General features: G+C 45.1%; 1 protein-coding gene across 4 annotated transcripts in view; it reads right to left on the reverse strand.

Annotated features, from left to right (window-relative positions):
- RNF157 (ring finger protein 157) overlaps positions 1-24,410 on the reverse strand; it is a 167,577-nt gene that overhangs the window by 99,149 nt on the left and 44,018 nt on the right. For all 4 annotated transcript variants that reach the window (XM_060252947.1, XM_060252946.1, XM_060252949.1 and 1 more), the window contains exon 2: positions 8,485-8,603. In XM_060252947.1, coding sequence (XP_060108930.1) covers positions 8,485-8,603 — 119 coding nt within the window. The remainder of the gene's footprint in view (positions 1-8,484; positions 8,604-24,410) is intronic.

Raw genomic sequence — 24,410 nt, forward strand, 5'->3', positions numbered from 1 at the left:
GCCCAGAGCAGCTAGCAGCGTTTTGACACTGTTTGCAACAAGCATGTGACACCTTTTCTTCCCTGTCTGCCTTCTTACCTTCTCTCCAGCATAAGGCACATGTGTGAGACTATCAAGATACTGGGAAGTGGCTTCCAAGAAAGGGGAGTGAAACCATCACCACCCCACTGTGGCCACCTTATAGTCTTTTCCTGGGTGGTTGCCATGGTAGCAGCAGTTGTACTCTGTCCACTGCCTAGGTGCTGAGATGAATGTGCAAAGGTTGTGGAGAGGGATGAAAAGGTTATTGGAGAGGATAGGCCCTTTTATTCCCTTCACTACCATGATGCCCACACCTAAGGGAGGCTCATAGCTTACCCATCCTCCAGTCTCCTCACCAGTGGCTATTCCTCGATGGCAACCATGTGCCCACCACAAGACTTGAACACTTTCCTGGAACATGGGGAAGGTACCACATTGTAGAACTGTGCTCAGAAGAGCCCTGAGTCCGCTTGCGGAGAGGGCGGGATATAAGTTGAACTTAATAAATAATAAATAAGTAGATGGCTGAGATACTTTGTATCACAGGTAAAAACAGCACTTTCTGGCCTCAGAAACAGCACATTTGTAGCCTCCAATGAACCTTTTTCCAGCTACAAAACCCACTTCTATATTCCAGAATCAGGGCAACCAATAGGCCAGCCTCACAAAAGGGGACAGGGAAGCAGAAAGAGGAGCACATTTATAAATAAACACACCTCATGGTCAAGGAGCAAGAGGACAAAGACTGCAGTGCTATTATTGGCCAGCTCTAATTCTTAATGCTAGTACGGTACTTACTTTAGCATTTCTCCCATCATAGGGGCATTTGCACAAAGCACAAGGTTCCTTCCCCCTTGCAATTTCTGGTGTATCACAGAGCAGCAATTCCTAAATTCATGCTTCAAACTATGAATGTGACCTTGCAGAGAACACAATCAGCAGTTCTCAACTGGATGAATAGACCTGCAGTGAGAGGCAAGGCTTCATTTCTTAGGCTTTTCAGCTGCTGGCACTGGCCAACTACTATTTTTTTTGCTATGTTTCTTCTTTGTGAAACATTCAGCAAATTTAACGACTGCTACCTGTTTCTGTTTAACACTGATGCATCTGCTTTAATCATAGTTTCAAAGGAAGCAGAAGGAGAACTAGAGTAACAGAGAGATCAAAACCAGAAACTGCATCCCAAATAGAAAATTACAAGTGAGAACCCACAAGGACTTGCAAGAGGTGTTATCATTGTTCCCTTCCCCCCAGTTTCCTCTTTCCCTTCTCTAAAAGCTCCCATTATTTCTCCTCTTTTCCCTGCTTCTTTCTCTCCTTCTAGTTGCCAACCTCCAGGAGGAGGCTAGAGATCTCCTGGAATCACAACCAATGTTCCCTCCAAGCCAGGAGTAGCCAAACTGTGGCTTGGGAGCTCTTTCACACATGCTGCGTGGCTCTCAAAGCCCCCACCTCACCCGCCAGCTTGGAGAAGGCATTTGTCTCTTTAAATCATTTCGCCAAGCCTGCCAGTGGCTTGGAAAATGCATTTAAAATTAAAGTTGCTTTCTTTCCACCTCCCTGTCCCCCATCTTCCTTCCTTTCTTGTGGCTCTCAAACATCTGATGTTTGTGTCTTGTGGCTTTCAAACATCTGACCTTTATTCTACATGGCTCTTACGTTAAGCAAGTTTGTCCAGCCCTGCTCTAAGCTGAGTTAGTGTGAACTAGCTCACAATTTTTTAGCCTCTGGCTCACAAATTTTTGTCTTAGTTCAGAAAGGATGGGCCCCAAGCAAAGTAATTTATGCATGAGCCAAATCGCTTGCTCACAACTTTAATGCCAGTAGCTCAGAAAAGTATAATTTTTGCTCACAAGAATCCACAAAGGGAGCTGTGACGGAAGGCTAGGGGTTGAAGACGCACAGGGCCTGCGTCAGGTGCCCTGAGGGTGGGGGCAAAGTGCTCGGAGCTCTCAGGGAGGGAAAGTGGTTGAGGGACAGAAACTGCTGAGGCAGTCATTCAGTCAGTTGGTGTCTGACAGAGTTGGGGCCTGTCAGAAGTCTGTCAGTGTTGGGGCCTGACAGAGACTGAGTGGGTCAGTTCGTGCTTGACCGAGGCTGGGAGGGCAGCTGATCCTGTGAAGGAGCTTGAGACAGTGGCGGGAAAGTCTTCCAGAGGCTGCAAGCTCGACAAAACCAGCCAAGAGGGCTGTGTGCGTGAGTCAGTCAAGACCTGAACGGTCACAGACACCTATAGACAACTCTGAAGATCTAGTAAGGTGGTTGAGGGAGCGGATGTGGGTCTGAGACACCAGAAGGGCTGAGAGAGGGACTCCAGTCGAGGGGTGAGACTTGGCACATCATACCCAAGAAGCCAGACCTTTGCTAGAGGTGGAGAGAGCAAGATATAGGGAAACTGTGAACTGTGTAACTCAGAGACTCAAAAGAAGGAAAACGTGATTGTAAAGCTTGAACCAACTGAGCAACGTGTTAGCCTGTGTAAATATCTCCCATATCCCCAGTTTAAAGACTTTGTGTTATAATAAATCTGTGGTTTGAGTTAAAGTTCTCGAGAGCCTATATTTTTGGGAAAAACTAACAAAGCTGCTGTGGTCCCCTACGAAGAGAATTCTATTTCCATCAAATAACGAAGTAAAATACCCCGAAGAGACTGAAATAAAGAGATCCAGTGAGGCCGTGAGGTTGGCGCTGCTATAGGAGCATTGGTCACAACAGATCTACCAGCTACAGAGGTAGTTCCCCTCAAAGTTGCCAGCCCCAAGTTAGGAAATCCCTGGACATTTGGGGGTGGAGCCTTTGGAGGATGAGGTTTGGCGAGGGGAAGCAACTTCAGCTGGGTATAATGTCAAAGACTCCACCCTCCAAAGCAGCCACATTCTCCAGGGAAACTGATCTCTGTCATCTGAAGAAGAGCTGTAACTCTGGGTGGGACCTGGAGATTCGCAACCCTAATACCCTTAGAGTCTATTATACCAGGGGTGGCCAACAGTAGCTCTCCAGATGTTTTTTGCCTACAACTCCCATCAGCCCCAGCCATTGGCCATGTATAAGGCAGCTTCATATATAAGTTCATTTTCAGAAAAATCTCTTTGAAACTCATGCTGAGCCAAAATGGGGGTAGAAGGTGGGTAGTCCTCTCTTTTCACCCCTACACCTGCATGCACCTATCTTGTGTATTCTTCTCCAGCTTGCAAGCATTCCTAATGCCCATGTTCAATTGCCTGCACCACCTACGCACCCCTTCCTCAACAGCACTGGCCATTGTATGCAGTTGGGAGTGCTGTTGCCATTGCCATCAGGAATGCCAGCACTGTGTACCACCCACACTGGGCCCTGGCAGCTGCTGTACCTCAAAATATGCTGACAAATTTAGTAGGCCCTTCCTTCAGCTGCTACTACTGGAACCCTGCCTCAAGCTACAACCAAGCTTTGTTGGTTTCAAGAAAATCTTTTGACAGCTATTTTTCATACTTTTCTTTGGTTGAAACATGGGGAAATGGCTATGAAAGCTAGCAGAGAATTGTACTGCAATTAATGAATTAATTTCAAGTCATATGAAGTTCATACAAGCTTTTCTGCAGTTATCCCCAAAAAGATATTTATGAGGGACTTGCAGATTTTTACTGGCTGTGTTTCCCATGCCTTTAAAAGCAACCTGCTGTGCAGATACTTAGCCAGTGAACTACCTTCATCCTTTTTTAATATCTACAGGAGGAGTTTAATTTTGGTGTCAGACAGCTGTTAAAAGCAGGGCCAGTAAAATGGTGCCAAGTTCATAGTACCATCACTTCCAGTGCTCTTGAGATATACCCCAGTAATCTCCAATAATCTCTTTCTGCCCCACACCTCTTACTGTCACTCACTCACACAGAAATCTCATAGAAGGCCACCTGGCTACAACTGGGGGTGCCAACTTTTCGTTGGCAGAGCTCCTAAGTCTGCAACAACAGTATGATGAACATAAAAGTTTCATCCAGTAAAAATGGAAGGAAAGAAAGAAAAGGAAAGGGAAAGAATGAAATGGAAGGAAAGGAAAGGAAAAGAAAGACATGGAAAGAAAGAATATAAGAACATAAGAGGAGCCATGTTGGATCAGGCCAGTGGCCCATCCAGTCCAAAATTTCCTCATACAATGCCCAAAAAGCACCAGAATGTCCACCAGTAGGGCCAGGGCACTAGAAGCCCTCCCACTGTTGCTTCCCCCGCAGCACCAAGAATACAGACGGAGCATCACTTGCAGAGGGAGGGAGGGAGGGAGGAAGGAAGGAAGGAAGGAAGGAAGGAAGGAAGGAAGGAAGGAAGGAAGGAAGGAAGGAAGGAAGGAAGGAAGGAAGGAAGGAAGGAAGGAAGGAAGGAAGGAAGGAAGGAAGGAAGGAAGGGGGCAAAGAAAAAAAAAGCCTTCCTCACCATCAGATGACCCCAGCCAGTAAAATTCTGCCCAGGGGTCATTTGGTAAAAAAAATAGCTACTGGAATGCCCACTCCCCGCCCCTCCCAGCTAAAACACACACACACACACACCCTTCTTTGCTGCCCAGGCCTCCCGGGGAAATCTCCCCAAAACAACATACTGCAAGGCACATGAAAGCTCATACCCTGAAGAACACTTCATGGGTCTAAAGTGCCAGTGGATACTAGCTTTTCTCTCAAACACTGGGAGTGGGGGAGAAGGAAGGAGAGGCAGCCCAGCTCCTCTCTGCAGAACACAGAGATGGGGCGGGGCTAGCTTTTGCTTTTCTTGTGACCTGGTAGTGAGGCTTCTGTGGCCCGGTACCGAGTCACGACCCTGCAAATGGGAAACACTGTTTTAGGCCATGATCATGAGGCCTCTGCATGCATTCTGGAGAGAATGTTTTACTAACCTCAATGGGCATAGAATAGAAGGTCTTCTGAGAAGAAGCATAAAAAACAAATGACATCCAGTTGAAATCACCAAGACCAGTAGTTGATTAAATGCATCTCAGTAGAACATTTTACCTAGTGTGCAGACAGAGATTTAAAAATCATGTCCTAAAAAATCCTTCACTCCAGGTGTGTTATTGGGGGGTGGGGTGCTTTTTAACAAGAATACTGAAAAAAGAGCTCAGAACAATTCAAAGACTTGCACACTGTTTTCTGTTATTTCTTAACGGAAGTTATTATATGGCTTTTAAATTTTGCTATGGATCAAGAGAGTTTCAGCTTTTACCCTGTCCTCAGATACCATCAAGTTGCAAACAGATGACTGCACAAATGACATCCTTAGTGAGTGATATAGATGCTCTCTCCACCACTCTATAAATCCAGGAGAGATGTCTGCGACATTCCCAAAGGGGGCTCTTCCAGGTAAAGATGGTATACACTATGGAACTATTATATGATGTAACTAAAGGGAAACATGAATGGCGATTCTGTGTGCCACAGCCAAAAAGACACAAAAATAAATGGAGCCAAATAATAGCACTTGCTGATCATTATCAGCATTTAAAAGCACCTGACATACATTAGGTGCGCTACATGAATAAGAATACATTGAGTTTCTACCTGCAGGCTCACTGAATGGAATACAGATGTTCATTCAAAGTTATTCTATCAAAGCACATTCTTTTCATCTCCCTGTGTCCCTCAGTGGGTCATGAAACATGAGCCTTGTCAAGTTACGTAAAAGATGGCTGAACGGTGTAGTCTACCAAGCAATCTGGCTTGTAAACAGTGCAGAAGAATATATGGCCAGGACAGCCACAACTCAATTGCTGTTTTTCATCACCAGCACAGAACATACGACTTCAGCGGCAAATCGGTATCACATAGTGTCCTATGTATAACTAATACGAACTAGTTCTGGTGTGGCTTAAATGTGTAAGGCAGGACAAAAATCACAAAGCAAGTTTTGCTTCTCCAGTGTTATAAATACATAGGAGAGCCCTACTGCAATTTGCCAGCTAAAAACAAAATATCCACTCCATTTATTAGGGGGGGGGGAAATAATGATTACACGATGGGGACAGAAAACAGCAAGAACGTTTCAAGTTACCATGACGAACTAACTGTATAAACCTCATATGACTATCAGCGTGGAATTTACTAGCGTGCAATAGGCGTTCATTTTGTGCTTGTTGATATGCCAATAGAGATCTGTGTGTGTGTATATATTTTTCCTTAGTATTTAAAAAAGCTCTTGAAAGCTGTGCATTTTTCTATTTTTAGGGGAAAAGGTAAACACAAAGCAATCCTGCCTGTTAACAACCACCAGGGCAAAGCAATCTTCTCTGCACCTATGCTATGATACTTATCCATTATGTGTTGACTGAATATTGAAGAAGAAGAAGAAGAAGAAGAAGAAGAAGAAGAAGAAGAAGAAGGATGATGATGATGATATTGGATTTATATCCCGCCCTCCACTCCGAAGAGTCTCAGAGCGCTCGCAATCTCCTTTCCCTTCCTCCCCCACAACAGACACCCTGTGAGGTAGATGAAGATATTGGATTTATATCCTGCCCTCCACTCCGAAGAGTCTCAGAGCGCTCGCAATCTCCTTTCCCTTCCTCCCCCACAACAGACACCCTGTGAGGTAGATGAAGATATTGGATTTATATCCCGCCCTCCACTCCGAAGAGTCTCAGAGCGCTCGCAATCTCCTTTCCCTTCCTCCCCCACAACAGACACCCTGTGAGGTAGATGATGATATTGGATTTATATCCCGCCCTCCACTCCGAAGAGTCTCAGAGCGCTCGCAATCTCCTTTCCCTTCCTCCCCCACAACAGACACCCTGTGAGGTAGATGAAGATATTGGATTTATATCCCGCCCTCCACTCCGAAGAGTCTCAGAGCGCTCGCAATCTCCTTTCCCTTCCTCCCCCACAACAGACACCCTGTGAGGTAGATGAAGATATTGGATTTATATCCCGCCCTCCACTCCGAAGAGTCTCAGAGCGCTCGCAATCTCCTTTCCCTTCCTCCCCCACAACAGACACCCTGTGAGGTAGATGAAGATATTGGATTTATATCCCGCCCTCCACTCCGAAGAGTCTCAGAGCGGCTCACAATCTCCTTTCTTTTCCTCCCCCACAACAGACACCCTGTGAGGTGGGTGGGGCTGGAGAGGGCTCTCACAGCAGCTGCCCTTTCAAGGACAACCTCTGCCAGAGCTATGGCTGACCCAAGGCCATTCCAGCAGGTGCAAGTGGAGGAGTGGGGAATCAAACCCGGTTCTCTCAGATAAAGAGTCCGCACACTTAACCACTACACCAAACTGGCTCTCCATTCTGTTTGCAGTAGGACTGCCCTGGGAAGAATAAAATATGGCTGGGGCATGCTTTGCCAGCCATCAAGGTAAACCCTCACTGCTCCCTCTGAATCCTGCCCCTGGTACCCTGGCCTAGCCAAATGCTGGATTAAAAGACTCAATAGTTGATACACTTCCAGACAGACACAGATCCATTTTGGCCACCCATATCCCTGCTTCTCGGTGTGGCTAAGACTTCTCCTTCTTCAAGGATAAGAATAAGCATGTACTGAAAGACTGAAGAGCAGCAGAAGGCTATCTTGTAGTTTCCACAATCCCCAGCGTGGAACTGAATCCCTGAACTAGATTCAGAAATAGAAATTCAGGACTTCAGCTTTCTTCCCATCAGAAAAACATTAGGTAACCAAACCAAACATAAAAAACCCTTGAAGGAATAGGCCCAGTGGATGTGATGCAACAACCACCTGCCATAAAGCAAAAGCATAAAGGTCCTGGGGCACCTAAGACGTTAATAATAACAATAATAATAATAATAAATTTATTCTTATATCCCGCCCTCCCCCGCCGAAGCGGGCTCAGGGCGGCTCACATGACATGGTTTACACCATGATTACACTAAAATCCATCAATACATTAAAACAATAGTTAAATACAATTCAGATTAAGTTAAATAACAATTAAAATTTTATCAAGTATAAATTAAAGTGCCACAGTTCAGAATGTGTATAGGATGGCTAGGTGCCATCTCCGGGTGCCATCTTAAATGCGAGTTGACAGAGGGTGGTTTTGCAAGCCCTGCGAAATTGGTTTAGGTCTCGCAGGGATCGCACCTCCTCTGGTAGTTGGTTCCACCATTTGGGGGCCATTGTGGAGAAGGCCTGCTCCCTTGTTACTTTCAATCTGGCCTCTCTTGGTCCAGAGATTCGTAGTAGATTTTGGGAACTAAATAACTTACAGTAGCACAAGCGGTCTTCAGCATATTTGTCAGATACAACTTGTAACTCTGCAGATCTGGATCTCATCAGTGTGCAGGTGAGAATTCACCTGGCTATCTTGAGTATGCCATATTCATTGAGTTCCATGATGGAAGAAAGGTAGAATATAAGCGTAAGTAGTAAAATTTACATATCTGAGAGTTTAGCTGTAAACTTGGCATTGGTCAGAAAGAAGTCCACATAGAAAAGCAAAACACTGACCCATCTACAAACCTAGCATCATATTATAACAACTTCTCCTACCGCTACAGGTCTGTTCCCAAGGAAGTTGAGGTCACTGTTCTCTCCAAAGAGGTAGCCCTCAGGCTGTGTAGAATCAAACTTCTCGCCTCCCATGATGAAGTGACTGGCAAAATAGCTTCCTGAAAGAGAGGAAAGCAGAAAAAAATAGAAACAATGAAAGGAGTCCAGTATTGTTACACACTCCCCCACTTCCCTGAGTAGAAGCAATATCCAAGGTAGAGCTCCAAGGTTTGGATGAGAGAGCACTGGAGATGTATAGTGTCTTTGTAACATCTGTTTTATTTAAAAACAAGGAAGCAAAACTTTTGGAAACAAAAAGGCAAGAGATCGACCATCCTAAATCAGGATGCAGATAGACTGCACCGTAACAAGCTTTAAGAACATAAGAGAAGCCATGTTGGATCAGGCCGGCCCATCCAGTCCAACACTCTGTGTCACACAGTGGCCAAAAAAAAAACCCAAGTGCCATCAGAAGGTTCATCAAAAGGTTCAGAAGTGGGTCTAGAAGCCCTTCCACTTTGCTCTCCCCCCCCCCCCCCGCCAGCACCAAGAATACAGAGCATCACTGCCCCAGACAGTTCCAACAAAATGCTGTGGCTAATAGCCGCTGATGGACCTCTGCTCCATATATTTATCCAATCCCCTCTTGAAGCTGGCTATGCTTGTAGCCACCACCACCTCTTGTGACAGTGAATTCCACATGTTAATCACCCTTTGGGTGACAAAGTACTTCCTTTTATCCGTTCTAACCCAACTGCTCAGCAATTTCATCGAATGCCCACGAGTTCTTGTATTGTGAGAAAGGGAGAAAAGTACTTCTTTCTCTACTTTCTCCATCCCATACATAATCTTGTAAACTTCTATCATGTCACCCCACAGTCGACGTTTCTCCAAGCTAAAGAGCCCCAAGCGTTTTAACCTTTCTTCATAGGGAAAGTGTTCCAAACTTTTAATCATTCTAGTTGCCCTTTTCTGGACTTTTTCCAGTGCTATAATATCCTTTTTGAGGTGTGACCAAAATTGTACACAATATTGCAAATGAGACCGCACCATCGATTTATACAGGGGCATTATGATACTGGCTGGTTTGTTTTCAATTCCCTTCCTAATAATTCCCAGCATGGCGTTGGCCTTTTTTATTGCAATCGCACGCTGTCTTGACATTTTCAGTGAGTTATCTACCATGACCCCAAGATCTCTCTCTTTGTCATTCTCTGCCAGTTCACACCCCATCAACTTGTATCTGTAGCTGGGATTTTTGGCCCCAATGTGCATTACTTTGCACATTGCTTTGTGTTCAGCCAACTCACAGCTTTCTCTCTCTGCTCCTTTCAACCCTGCCAAATGCCAACATCTGCTGTTTCTTCCATGCACATTCACAAACTGACCCTCCTCCCCTTTCCTGGAGTAAGGACCATCACTTTCTCCAGGTTCTTAAAGGTCTGTCTGCACTAGAGTTATCTGAACTGGCTCACACCGAGAAAATATCTAGCACTATTAACATTCTTTTGTCAGAGGTCTGGAATCTCAGTGTCATCTTAGACAAAACCATAGCAATAGACAGACTCTGATTACCGTATTTTTCAGACCATAAGACGCACTTTTCCCCAAAAAATAGTGGGGGGGAAGTGTGTGCGTCTTATGGAGCGAAGGTATCTTCCTCGGGGGAGGGGATCCACTGCCTCCGCCTCTGATCCCGGCGCTTCCCTCGCGCCCGCCTGCCTGGCTCCAGCTTCTTCCAGCAAGCACTGGGATCGCTCCACACTGCCCCCACCGCAAACCCAACGCTTCGCGAGCGCCGGCTGTGGAGGGGGCGGCGTGCTTCCTCGGTGCCTGTCTGTCTGGCTCCAGCTCTGATGCTTACAGCAAGCGCCAGGATCGCTCCCTCCGCCCTCTGATCCCGGCGCTTGCTTTAAGCATCAGAGCTGGAGCCAGGCAGACAGGCAAGGAGAAAGCACTCTGCCCCCTCCGCAGCCGGCGCTCGCGAAGCGCTGGGTTTGCGGTGGGGGCAGCATGGAGCGATCCCAGCGCTTTCTGGAAGAAGCTGGAGCCAGGCAGGCAGGCGCGGGGGAAGCGGTGGGATCAGAGGCAGCGGATCGCCCCCCAGGAGGAAGGTGCGTCCTATGGTCCGGAGCGCCTTATGGACCGAAAAATATGGTAATTCCACACTAGACCTTTAATCCTGGTTCAACCCTGTCCCCAAATTGGCATTCAATGCTAGAATAATAGAATCAAAGAAACCAACTCTATGAGTCTAAGATTCTAGTGCAGAAAATCAGTTTGAGGACAGGGCTGAACCAGGATAAAGGTCAAGTGCAGCATTGGCCTCAGAGAGCTCAAAAACAGCATATGATACGCTGTGTAGAAAGTGAAGCATCACAAACAGAGAATCTAATATTCTACAGAATAATAGAGTTCCCAGCAGACACTTCCCTCCCCTCCCCCAGCTTTCTGATGATCTTGAAGGGAAGGGGAGGGCCTCCAAACCGGGGGATCCCCTGCCCCCACCTAGGGATTATTAATATAAACAACCAATGGTTATAGTGACCAAATTACTATGTAATATTGATGTGCATATACAAAAAACAAATTGTCAAAAGAATTCATAAATTTTCTTCCACAAAGGAGTCCCAATGTGCAGGCTGTCGACTTTGAAATGTCCTGCTTTGACTAGAACTCTTCCAGCATAGGGTGCTCCATAAATTCTTAAATAAGACGTCCCCGTCCAAAAGCATCCAAGGCCCTGAGCCGCTTGTGAGCATGATGCCGGTTTGAAGTTTTTGGGAGAATTAGTATTCCCATATAAGCAGCAGAAATATTGAGAAGTAAAGAACGCAGTTACAGCGTTACTTTAGACACTTTTGGACGGCGATGTCTTATCTAAGAATTTATGGAGCACCCTATGCTGGAAGAGTTCTAGTCAAAGCAGGACATTTCAAAGTCAACAGTCTGCACATTGGGACTCCTTTGCGGAAGAAAATTTATGAATTCTTTTGACAATTTGTTTATTGTACATTTTTTTCCAGTATTAATATTTTATTAAGTGTGCATTTATCAATTTATTTATACATCTCAAATAAATACATTTCATTTTTTTTTGCTTATTACATTCTACAAATCAAACTGAATACTAACAACAAATAAATAAACCCATTCCTCTTTCTTATTTCCTTTCTTTACCCGATTTCACCCGATCCCCATACCACTTTTCCTAATTCTTATTCTAATCATAATTATATTCTCTCTTTTGTTTCCAAAGCTTCTTTACTTCTTCACCGACTTCCATCTTTTTTAAAACTTAATTTTTAAAACTCTAACTATCTTCTCTCATGCCTGCAAAAGAAAGCTGGATAGGGTTACCTCCAGAACTCGGTGCTGTAGAAAAATCTCTACAGTTGGTCTAGGGGGGGCACACTCACCACCTCCTTGCTACTTCATTAGCTTTAACAATTCACTTAACCCAAAATCTTCTCGTTATCCCTGGGCCAAAAGAAGCCCGCCTAAAATCTACTAGGGACAGGGCCTTCTCTGTTATGGCCCCTACATGGTGGAACCAGCTGCCGGAAGAGGTGAGGGCCCTGCGGGACCTTATTCAGTTCCGCAGGGCCTGTAAGACAACCCTCTTCCGGCTAGCTTACACCTAACTGATATAGGAAATTAAATGTAGCTCTATCAGATCCTTGCTATGCATACTGCCGAAATGTTTAATGTTTTTAAGGTTTTAAATGTTTTGAATGTTTTAAATGTTTATATATTTAAATACCAATTTAATATTATGTTGACTTATCTGTTGTAAGCCGCCCTGAGCCACCTTGGTGGGAAGGGCAGGATATAAATAATAAATAAATAAATAAAATAAAACTTCCCATTTTCCATTCCCATTTATCATATCTTTATCCTGTTTTCTAACTATATACATATTCTCCTATTAATACTCCTCAAGAAAACATAATTTCCCAATTCAAAACATACTTTCCCAATTCAAACTCTTCCAGACTTTAGTTTAATTACACTGTCTATTAGTTCCTTGCCAGATGCCTCATTATAAGCAGTAAATGTTTGATTTTCCATATTGACCACTAGATGGCCTAGTGGTAACCATCTATACATAATTCCTTTGTCACGAAAAATCTTTGTTGTTCCATTCAATCTCCTCCTTGCATTAATCACTTCAGCAGGGATATCAGGAAATAAAAAAACTGTTGTGTCTTCAAGGCACAGTCCTTGTTTTTCCCTGGCGATTTTAAACAGTTTGTTCTTCATCTGTAGTTTTTTAAATTCAACAACAATGTCCGGGGAAACGTTATCAAGAGCCTTTTTGGAAATATTTAATCGGAAGGCAGAGGTAACAATCTCTTGGGAAGGCTCTACTTCTCCTTCTGTGAGAAGAATGACTCAGCCATCTATTTAAAGCTGTAGTAAGATTTTTCGTCTCTCCAAAATTTACAAATATTCCACGAAGTTTGGCCTTTCTTTCTCTTAATTTTAACTCCTGGAGTATAATCTTATTTTTGGCCCAAGACTCAAAGTCCTTAAAGTTTTTCAAATCCTCTGCTGTCTTTTTTGCCGTCTGATATGCAGCTTCAGCTTTCTTATCCATTGTTTTCAACTCTGCAGTGAGTTCTTCCAATTTCTTAATAAGTTCGACTGACTGAGAAGTCCAAGTTCCTTTTTTAATTGTCCAACCTCTCCACTAAGACCTTAAATCACTCTCAATTTCATTCTTTATCTCTGTAAGGGCATGCAATATCTCAGTCCGCTCACTTTGGAGAGGATTACTCCCTTCGGCCGCCATTTCCTCTAACAGAGAAGTCTCCAAGTCAGAATCTTCAGATTCTAAGTCAGTTTTACCCTTTCTGGGAGGTCTATAGGGAGGAGTTTTAGTACCTTTTTTTGCTCTAGTCTTTCCCATGCTTGACTTTGATGTTCTTTCCAAAATTGGCTGTGTTTTCTGGGAATAGTCGTTAATCTTCTGCAGGAATAGCAGGAGCGTAGGAGTGATGTAACCGGCCTGAAGCTCAGTCTTTGTTTATTGTATATTACATCAATATTACATAGTAATTTAGTCACTATAACCATTGGTTGTTTATATTATTGTTCCTTAAGTGACTGAAGGAGAGCCCCTGAATAATTAATACCCCCAATAATAACTGCTATAGTGAATAAGAGCATGTTTTGCCTTCACACTAAAGGTATCTGTTGCAATGCTGCCGTTAGAAATTGACTACCATCCAGTGGCTGTGAGCTCCAGCTTGAAGATTAGATAAGAGAACAGCCTCCTACAGACGACTTGCTGTAAATACATCGAGTTAAAGGAATCACGTCATAGAAATTTACTGAGGAGAGGTTTGCGAGGTGGGATCTTTGAAATCAGAGAAGCTTACACCAGCCTACTCACTTTCTTGCTTGCTAGAAAAACTGTATGCACTCAGAGAAACGGATCTCAGTCATTTTGGGGTCGGTGCCTGACTGAGTCTTCTTTTTTGGTACCAAAAAAGTAAACCTCGCTTCATACCAGTAAGTCTATGCGGACCTCATTATTTCTCTGCTTCATGACTTCTCTCCCTGTTGCTATATCCCACCTGGGGATTGGCAGCCCTAGCTATGCTGCTCTCTCTCTCTCACACAAACTCATACCCACCATTTACTTGCTCTAAAGCGAAAGCAAAACAAACGGAGGGGCTGTGCTTTGAAGAGCTTCTGCTATTGACCCTTCCCCATGAAGTACTTCCTGCTTGCTGCTTCCTGCTCAATTTTAAAGGCACACACACACACAGGCATTTTGAAAGGGGACCTGTTTGCAGGTTTCTAAACCTGCCGGAGATCTAGAGGTAAGTGGTGGCTGTGGGGGCGGGGGGGGGGAAACCTGTAAAACCGGGGGATCCCCCGCTGGGACCTGGGGATTGGGAAGCCTATCTGCAGATGACACAAAATTATTCAGGATGGTGAAAGTCAAGGATAACTGTGAAGGCCTCAAGAGGGATCTCCACAAATTGGGAGACTAGACAAAAATGTGGCAGATGAAGTTCAGCGCCTGTAAGCATAAAGGTGATGGACACCAAAAGAAAGAAAAATCCCAACTTCAAGTATTAGGCTAATGGGGTCTGAGCTTGCTGAGACAGAGAGGGGGAAAGATCCTGGGGTTGTAGTACATAGCTCAATGAAAGTGTCAACTCAATGTGCTGCAGCAGTGAAAAAGGCAAACTCTGTTGAAGAGGATTAAGGAAAATAAGACAGCCAATATTATAATGCTGCTGTATAGATCTATGGTGCAGCCTCCTTTAGAATACTGTGTGCAGTTCTGGTCACTGTATCTCAAAAAGGCATTGTAGAGCTAGAAAGAGTACAGAGGAGGGCAACCAAGGTAATTAGGGACTTGAAGCACTTTTCCTCTGAGGACAGTTTGAAGTGTTTGAGACTTTTCAGTTTAGAAAAGAGATTTCTAAGGGGGTCATGATATAGTGATTTATAAAATTATGCACAGAGTACAAAGAGTTGACAAAAATAACTTTTTTCTTCCTCTCCCAAAACATTAGAACTCAAGGGTGTACAATGAAGCTGATGGGGCAGTAGCTTCAGGATGGACAGAAAAAAATACTTCTTTACACAACTAGTAATTAAAATGTAGAATTTGCTTCCGGAGGCTATGGTGATAGCCACAGGCATCAGCAGTTTTAAAAGGGGATTGGATAGATCCATGAAGCGTAGGTCTATCAGTGGCAACAAGCCATCGTGACTAAAAGGAATCTCAAAAGAACATAAGAGAAGCCATGCTGGATCAGGCCAATGCTTCATCCAGTCCAACACTCTGTGTCATAGTGGCCAAAAACCAGGTACCATCAGGAGGTCCAACAGCAGGGCCAGACCCTAGAAGCCCTCCCACAGTTGCTCCATGTTCAGAGGCAGTAAACCTGTGAATACCAGTGCCAGCCAGGAGGCAACATCAGGGGAAGACTTTGGTCTCTGTGCCGTGTTGTTGTACCCCCAGAGGAACTAGTTGGTCATTGTGCAAGACAAGATGTTGGACTAGACAGACCACTGGTCTGAGCCAACAGGCCTCTTATAATGTTCTTAATATGTTCCAGCTCATCAGAGTAGGTGTCCTTCCTCCAGCGAAACATTTTTCATTGATGCTCTCTTATATCTAATTAGAAATAATCTGTTGACAAATGGACCAAATGCTTCCATTCAAGGAAACTGCACTGCTTGTAACAGTGGTACAGGGGTCTGTTCTCCCAGCTGTCTGAGTAACAGATGCATTTTCCCCAACAAGGTTTTAAGACCCACTACTCATCTCCACTGTTATCTTCTTGCATTTCCTCCTCCATACTGGGGATTTAGAATAAAACTACACTAAATTTATTTGAAGGAAATGGCCACAGAGATTTGCTTGTCTTGAACACAAAGTACTATTAGGTTATATTCTCTCTGTGTGTGTGTGCACACACTTGTATGTTTGTGTATGTAGCGCAGAAGCTTTACATAACATACTTGATCCTCCATGTTTCCCGATTAAGGGGAAAACAAATTACAAAGATGATCTGACTCCAGTGGTAACAAGAGAAAGAAAATGTACTTACAAAAATAAAAGTACATCTTACATAACATATTCATGTTTTGCTGTGAACAAATTAACTTCAGGAAAGGTCAGGGGGGTTTTTTGTAGCAGGAACTCCTTTGCATATTAGGTCACACACCCCTGATGTAGCCAATCCTTCAAGAGCTTAAAGGGCTCTTAGTCCAGGGCCTACTGTAAGCTCCAGGAGGATTGGCTACATCAGTGGGGTGTGGCCTGATATGCAAAGAAGTTCCTGCTACAACCCCCCCCCCCCCCCGGAAAGCTCCAAACCCAGGTAAGAGAGAAAAGAGAGGTCCTATATAAGATTAAATAGAAGGCAAGCAACAGCCAAAGAGGTGCAATATCTATGAGGGGATAAGGCTAACTGCCAAGTGTATCCGAATGAGAGAATTTTCTTCGCCCTTTCCCTCCCAGATCCTCTTGCATGCAGAGTTAAAGAACTGCCACTCTTCAGCCCTCTCTCAGCATTTTCCTACCTCTTCCATACAAATAAACTGATACTCTCAGGATTTGTGTGTATAAAAGAAAATGTTGTTCAGATATGACTAACCTTTACCTGTTACCAACTTGCCTCCTCTTTGAATTTGTCTGAAATGAGATGAGGGCACTTTCAACACATTTCAGCATAGCACATGGGGACAAAAAGAGAGCTGAAGGGTCTTCTGGACATCTAATAGCCTTGACTCCAAGTCTTGATTCCAAGACTGTCCAGGGTGGGGGTGGCGGCTTCCCAAGACAATATTTTCCTGTCTGCACGGCCTGGCTCAGATACCAAATGTGTGTGTGTATATATATGTGTGTGTGTGTACAGGGTGGGCTATAAATCCAATGTCATCATACACACACCCATACAGACACACACAGACTCCTACACACATATATATACATACATTTATATATCTATATACACACACACGCAAATTGCAGCGGTTGCCAGTGAAGATGCCTAGCTTTTTCCGAGACCTCAGTTCCTCAAAACTACATTTACCAGAGTTCAGAGGAAGAGAGAATGACTTTAAATGGATCTAAATCAAGTACAACAGCTAGGCTGAGTTCTGCCATTTCTCTTAACAAAGATTAGTTTCTCCAGTGACTACATTTCCCCAGTAACTACTTTGGCTCAACAGTGATGGGATTCAGTGATGCTCCTGAAAGCTGTCACTTTTTTTACTGGGTTGGGGGTGCAGAACCAAATATGTTTTTAAAAAAAACCACTAAAAGGCAAAATTCACAGGTAGCGTGTGATTTTCTTGATTTAATTTGTCTGCTGCATCTTTGGGATAAACCAACAAAAAAAATTAGGTGACAAATCACAAGATCTGTAATGGTTAGCATTTTTGCAATAAACCTGAAACCTTTTTGAGAGATAAATGACTTGTATTTATTAATTTATTATCATAAGCATAAGCACAATGGATGCCCCACAAGAAAAAAAAATTGTCCCACAAAATGAACAATCGGCTACAGCCCTGATGGCAGGGGTTCCCAGCCCTTTCAAGCCTGCAGGTACCTTTGGAATTCTGAGGCAGGATGGTGGGTACACCCACACAATGGCTTCCTTAAGAGGCGAGCCAAGGATAAAATGGCAGGAGAGTGTGGTTAGGCATTAACAGTAACTTTTCAAAATTTCAAGCCAAAGTTCTTTTGAACTGAACGTAATGTTTAAAATTAGGTGACAAATCACAAGATCTGAACGTAATGTTTAAAATTAGGTGACAAATCACAAGATCTGTAATGGTTTAAAATGGGGGTGGGGGGTGGGCTCCCTCTGGGTATCCTACCCCCCCAGGGAAAGTGTATGCGCAATACATAGCCTCTCCTCTCTCGGTGTAGTGAACGCCGCGTGGTCACTGTCTGGCTATGCCTGGCAGATGGTCACTGCAATGGCCTCTCCTGCATTACTGCATCCGTAGCAACACCTTCTCGCTGGTCCCCCCCTGTTTTTCACAGAGTTTGCTATGTCATGGTGCGACCGAATTGTCCGGCGGTATAACCGGATGGGCAGGCTGGGCCCACCAACCTCGCCAGCCTAAGAGAAGAAAAACTCTAACATCAAACCCGGGCAGATAGAGCTCGTTAATGTAACACCTACCACCTGGAGGACTCGCTGCCGGCATCCTGGCTTACTGGGCCATGGCAGATGACCCCCAGGTGAAAGGGTGGAGCCAGTACCGCGCACACTGCGCTTCACCTAAAAAATTCCTCTGCGCAGGCCTGAAGGGCATATCCACATACACAACGCATCAAGTCCTGCAGCGATGGGCAAGGGGCGAAACGGCAGGTGGAAGGTGCCACTGGAAGCCGCAGTCCCGATCCTGCATGTAGGCGGTTCAGGGTATTGGTCGCCTGATGCTAACCCAGAGACGAAAGCATTTTTCGGCAGCACCCTGAACGACCAAGCAGCCTTATCTAGGGACAGCACTGCTTGCTCCACATGAAGAGGGGCCTAGAAAAGGTGGCCTAAACAAAGCTCGTCTCCTCCCCCCCAGTTGGCTAGCCGCGGTCAACGGGCATCCTTACTTGCGGTCAAAATATAACAACAAAGAAAAGGCATGCACCTGCCTCACAAAGTGTGCAAAGACTAAAGCTTGCGTGTTGGAACATCAGAACCATGCTTGACACAGTAGACAGTGGTCGCCCTGAACGACGCTCTGCTCTAGTTGCCCACGAACTTCTCAGGTTGAATATCGACATAGCAGCTCTCAGTGAGGTCCGTTTCCCTGAGGAAGGTAGTCTTCAAGAACACGGTGCTGGCTATACCCTCTACTGGTCGGGTAAGTCAAAGGCTGAGAGCCGCCTTTCTGGCGTTGGCTTCATGGTCAGGAACTCCATTGCCTCCAAACTCGAAAACCTGCCAACAGGTCACTCAGATCGCATCATGTCCATGCGCCTCCCACTTCAAAACAAGCAGCATGCAACACTCTTCAGTGTGTATGCCCCAACCCTTCAAGCAGATCCTGCAGAAAAGAACAAGTTCTATGCTGATCTACACAACCTCGTACGGAAGACCCCTACAGAGGACAAGGTGATCATCCTTGGCGACTTCAATGCCAGAGTAGGTAAAGACTCGGAAGCCTGGAAAGGAGTACTTGGCAAACACGGCATTGGCAACTGCAATGACAACAGGTGCCTCCTGCTAGAATTCTGCATGGAGCACCAGCTCACCATCACCAACACTATCTTCCAGCAGAAGAACAGTCTGAAGACAACCTGGATGCACCCACAGTCCAAGCACTGGCACCTTATCGACTACATTCTGGTGCGCCAGAGAGACCTTCGAGATGTCTTACACACCCGAGTAATGCCCAGTGCAGAATGTCATACGGATCATCGTCTTGTACGCTGCAATCTCCGTCTTCACTTTAAACCCACACCCAAGAGAAGAGGTATCCCTCGGAGGAAGTTTCAGGTTGGCAGTCTCCAGTCAGCTGAAGTTAAAGCTTCCTTCCAGGCAAAACTCCAGTCAAGAATTGAGGACCCCAGTTGCCCCACAGACCCTTCTCCAGAAGCACTCTGGGAACACCTAAAAACTACCGTCCTGCAGATCTCTGAAGAAGTCCTCGGGTTCTCCACAAGGAAGAACAAGGACTGGTTTGATGAGAACAATCAAGAGATCCAAGATTTACTGGCGAAAAAGAGATCTGCCTACCAAGCACATCTTGCTCAGCCCTCCTGTCCAGGGAAAAAAGCAACCTTTCGCGCTGCATGTAGCAACCTCCAGCGCAAGCTTCGAGACATTCAGAACGATTGGTGGACCAAGCTTGCAGAGAGAACCCAGCTGTGTGCAGACACTGGTGATTTAAGAGGGTTCTACGAAGCCCTGAAGGCAGTATATGGTCCATCATATCAGGCTCAGAGTCCCTTGCGTAGTGCAGACGGCCAAGTGCTCCTCACAGACAAGGCATCCATACTGAACCGGTGGTCGGAGTATTTTCAGGTTCTCTTCAGTGCCAACCGCGTACTTCAAGATTCAGCAATCCACCTCACCCCACTTCAACCAGTGAAAACAGAGTTGGATGAGATCCCCACCCTAGAAGAGACTGTTAAAGCCATCAAGCAACTGAAAAGTGGCAAGGCAGCAGGAGTTGATGGAATTCCACCAGAGATCTGGAAGCATGGGGGCACAGAACTACATAGCTCACTTTACAAAGTACTTGTCACCTGCTGGGAACAAGGCAAATTACCACAGGACTTTCGCGATGCAATCATCATCACCCTATACAAGAACAAAGGGGAAAAGTCAGACTGCTCCAACTACCGGGGGATAACCCTGCTCTCCATTGCCGGCAAAATCCTTGCCAGAATACTCCTGAACAGACTGGTGCCCACCATTGCAGAAGAACTCCTCCCAGAGAGCCAGTGCGGCTTCAGAGCTAACAGGAGCACCACCGACATGGTATTTGTTCTCAGGCAGCTCCAAGAGAAATGCAGGGAACAGAACAAGGCTCTGTATGTGACTTTTGTCGACCTTACCAAAGCTTTCGATACCGTTAGCAGGAAAGGCCTGTGGCAAATCTTGGAACGTTTAGGATGTCCCCCAAGGTTCCTCAGCATGATCATCCAGCTACACGAAGACCAGCGAGGCCAAGTCAGACACTGCAACGACCTCTCGGAGCCCTTCCCAATAGGCACAGGTGTAAAGCAAGCCTGCGTTCTCGCGCCAACTCTCTTTACGATCTTCTTTAGCATGATGCTTCAAAGAGCCGCAGTAGATCTAGATGATGACGATGGTGTCTACATCCGCTATCGCACCGATGGCAGCCTGTTCAACCTGAGGCGACTAAAGGCCCGCTCCAAGACAATGGAAAAACTCATCCGAGAGCTACTGTTTGCTGATGATGCTGCACTCGTCTCCCACTCGGTATCAGCTCTGCAGCATATGACGTCCTGCTTTGCAGAGGCTGCCAAGCTATTCGGCCTAGAAGTTAGTCTGAAGAAGACAGAAGTTCTCCACCAGCCTGCACCCCAGGAAGATTATCACCCTCCCTGCATCACTGTGGGTGAATCAGTTCTGAAGACAGTCCAGCAGTTCAGCTACCTGGGGTGCATCATCTCCTCAGATGCCAAGATCGACAAGGAGATTGACAACAGGCTGGCAAAGGCAAACCGTGCATTTGGCCGACTGCACAAAAGAGTGTGGAGCAACAAGCATCTGAAAAAAGGCACAAAGATCAATGTTTACAAAGCGGTTGTGATGACAACCCTCATCTACGGCTCCGAATCATGGGTTTTATACCGTCATCACCTGCGACTCCTTGAGCGCTTTCATCAGCGCTGCCTTCGCACCATCCTCAACATCCACTGGAGTGACTTTGTGACCAACACTGAAGTCCTCAAGCGGGTGGAGGTTACCAGCATCGAGGCACTGCTGCTGAAGACGCAGCTGCGCTGGGCAGGGCATATTTCTAGGATGGAAAACCACCGCCTTCCCAAGATTGCCCTGTATGGCGAACTCTCCACCGGCCATCGAAATAGAGGGGCACCAAAGAAGAGGTACAAGGACTCCTTGAAGAAATCCCTTGGCACCTGTCGCATCAACCATCACCAGTGGTCTGACCTAGCCTCAGACCGCAAAGCATGGAGGCACACCATCCACCAGGCTGTCTCTTCCTTTGAGAACGCACGCATAGCTGGTCTTGAGGACAAAAGGAGATTGAGGAAGAATCGCACTGCTACAGCACCAACCCTAAATCAGACTTTTCCCTGCAGCCACTGTGGCCGGACCTGCCTGTCCCGCATTGGTCTTGTCAGCCACCAGCGAGCCTGCAGCAGACGTGGACTACTGCACCCTTCTTAAATCTTCGTTCGCGAAGCCAAGCCGAGAGAGAATGTTTAAAATATTTTCTTGCATAGACACACAGTAATGTGGTGCAGATCCTTGTGCTGTGGTGGCAGCTGTTGTTGAGGCAACTTTGTAAAAATCTACACAGCAAAGACCTCCAATAGACAACCTGAAGAAGCCCTGATGGGCAAAATCCCCACTTTCCTCATCCCCTTTCTAACAACACTTGGCAGGTGCCATTGAAGGTCTCAGAGAATGCCATGGCCTACAAGGTGGGGACTCTTGCTCTATGGTGAGATAAGTTCTATTATTCAAAGAGAACTCTACATACATTTCAAGCATTGCAGATTACTGTTTAGTTTTGTTTTGTTTTTTAACTTAACTCTTGAACCACAATGCAGGTATTCACGGCTGTCCCACTGAAAGCATCCTTCGGCCCAGGAGCTAAGAAATATCGGAGTCCACCAGATATTTCTATAAGACTTGCAATATAAAATAAGATTTGGCAAAATTCAAAAAGCTCTAAAAGAATTTTTTTAAAGTAACAAAGTTATCTCTACAGCTCTCATACAAGGTTTATTGTCCCTTTGTACTAACAGACAATAACAGCTATATGAATATCTCCCAAGCGATATTTGTGCCCCAAAAACTGTTGCTTAACACAACAGATATCACCCCAGGCCTCCGACATCTATACACTTTCAATCTCTAATGCATTTCTAACCTGATTAAAGGATTTAATATTAAAAAGGTCAAATCAACATTTAAAAACCCCATCAATTCCAAGCCTACCAGGAATAATGGACAGCCCTCATTTTTCAGTGGGTAGGGGGAAAGGAAGCTTGGTCTTTGATATCATTTCTTTTTGGGTAGGAGAAGGAAAGGGGAAAGAAAAGGAAGAAATATGACAACCGAATTCCTGGAGTCTTAATGTAGAATGGCTTAATTTCTAGTCTTGTAAAGAAGTCCTATAGAAGTATACCGGTTTTGCACAGAGCTTACCACGCGGTCACGTCCCTGTTCTCTCCGCAGCGTCTGTTGGATTTCCCACCATCTGCGCCGGAGTTACAGGAAGTGCCGCGGCTTTTGCGTGGCAAACGTAAACTGGGTTTTAGATGGTGGGAAAACTGACGGACACTGCGGAGAGAACAGGGACGTGACTGCGTGGTAAGCTGAGTGTGAAAACGGTCGTAGTCTTATTATTGGCTCCCATTATGTGACAGAGCAAAGCCTCTATTTTCTCTATTTGCTGAGACTCCACTCTTGGGGAGAAGAGAGAGCTTGCTTTGCCGGGTTCTCTTGATCACACAGCAGAGCTACTGAGCCAAGCCTCTTTTCCTTCTGTTGGCTGAAGATTCGCCCCCTCTTATCCCCTGGGGAGGGAGGGAAAGAGCCAGAGCTTCCTTTGCCCAGTGCCTTCAACCACATGGGAGATACAACGTTTTTAATTATGTTTGTCTGTATTGTTCATAAAGTTTCTATCTCCACTACCAGGCATTACATTTTATGACACACAGGGCCCCTTCCTGACAAGGTCTCATTTATGTCAAATCTGGCCCTCATAACAAATGAGTTTGACACCCCTGCTTAGATGAAGCAGTCTTTTGCCCATGACACAATAAGATTTGCTGGTCCTGAAGGCATCACAGGACACTGTTTCTCCTATGAACTGACATATGTGGTTACTCTTCCAGAACTACACAAATGATTCAGGCTTTGCCTTTCCCCTCCTCTTAAGCAGGGGGCATAATCCAATCACCATATGCTGGCAATAATATTCTCACAGACCAAACCATTCAGGAGTAAGTGGCTGCATATTCCTTTTCCCAAAAAGAGAGAAAATATCAAAATGTATTCCTGTTTCCAAGTGACTTATAACTCTGTGTGTGTGCGCGCATGTGTGTGTTGAAGGCAGTTATTAAAGGTTCCATTTAAACAGCTAATCGTGGTCCTCTCTCAACTCAAACAGAATTGAAAATCAAGAATACTTGGAAACTGCTTCATAGGCTTCTGAACACTTGCTTACATAGCCGTTACTAATTTGTAAAGATCTTTACAATCTTTCTGCTTGGTCTAACTACTCAATACAGTACGTCCCTAGGTCCCTAAGAACAAAGGCCAAGTAACATGCATATAAACCCACACAATAACTCTATGGGACAAGGGGGGTTAATTCTCCATCTAATGGACTGATTTGGATGTTGAAGTCTCTTAAACACTTTTATATAATTCTGCATTATTTAACCAGTCCCGTGAATATTCCACGTACCCGATCATGACTCTTCACATGCTAGCAATAAGTTCTTATATTTTCAGAACCGTCACTGGATTGCCCATAGCAATAGCAGCATTGTATTCTTCTTTGGATGCTGTCTTGAATACCATCCTTTGCAGAAAGGTAGCATATAACATTTACACTTTTAAAGACTAGTGTATCCACAAGGCTGGTTCAGCATATGCAAATCAATTGAAAGATTGCTGGTATTTATTGCAACAACATTACAACTTATTAGAACTCTGCACTATGACAAGCTTGGTGCTACAAATGACGTCTCTCAGTTGCCA

Source organism: Heteronotia binoei, chromosome 13 (genome assembly GCF_032191835.1).
Source record: "Heteronotia binoei isolate CCM8104 ecotype False Entrance Well chromosome 13, APGP_CSIRO_Hbin_v1, whole genome shotgun sequence".
NCBI classification, from domain to species: domain Eukaryota; kingdom Metazoa; phylum Chordata; class Lepidosauria; order Squamata; family Gekkonidae; genus Heteronotia; species Heteronotia binoei.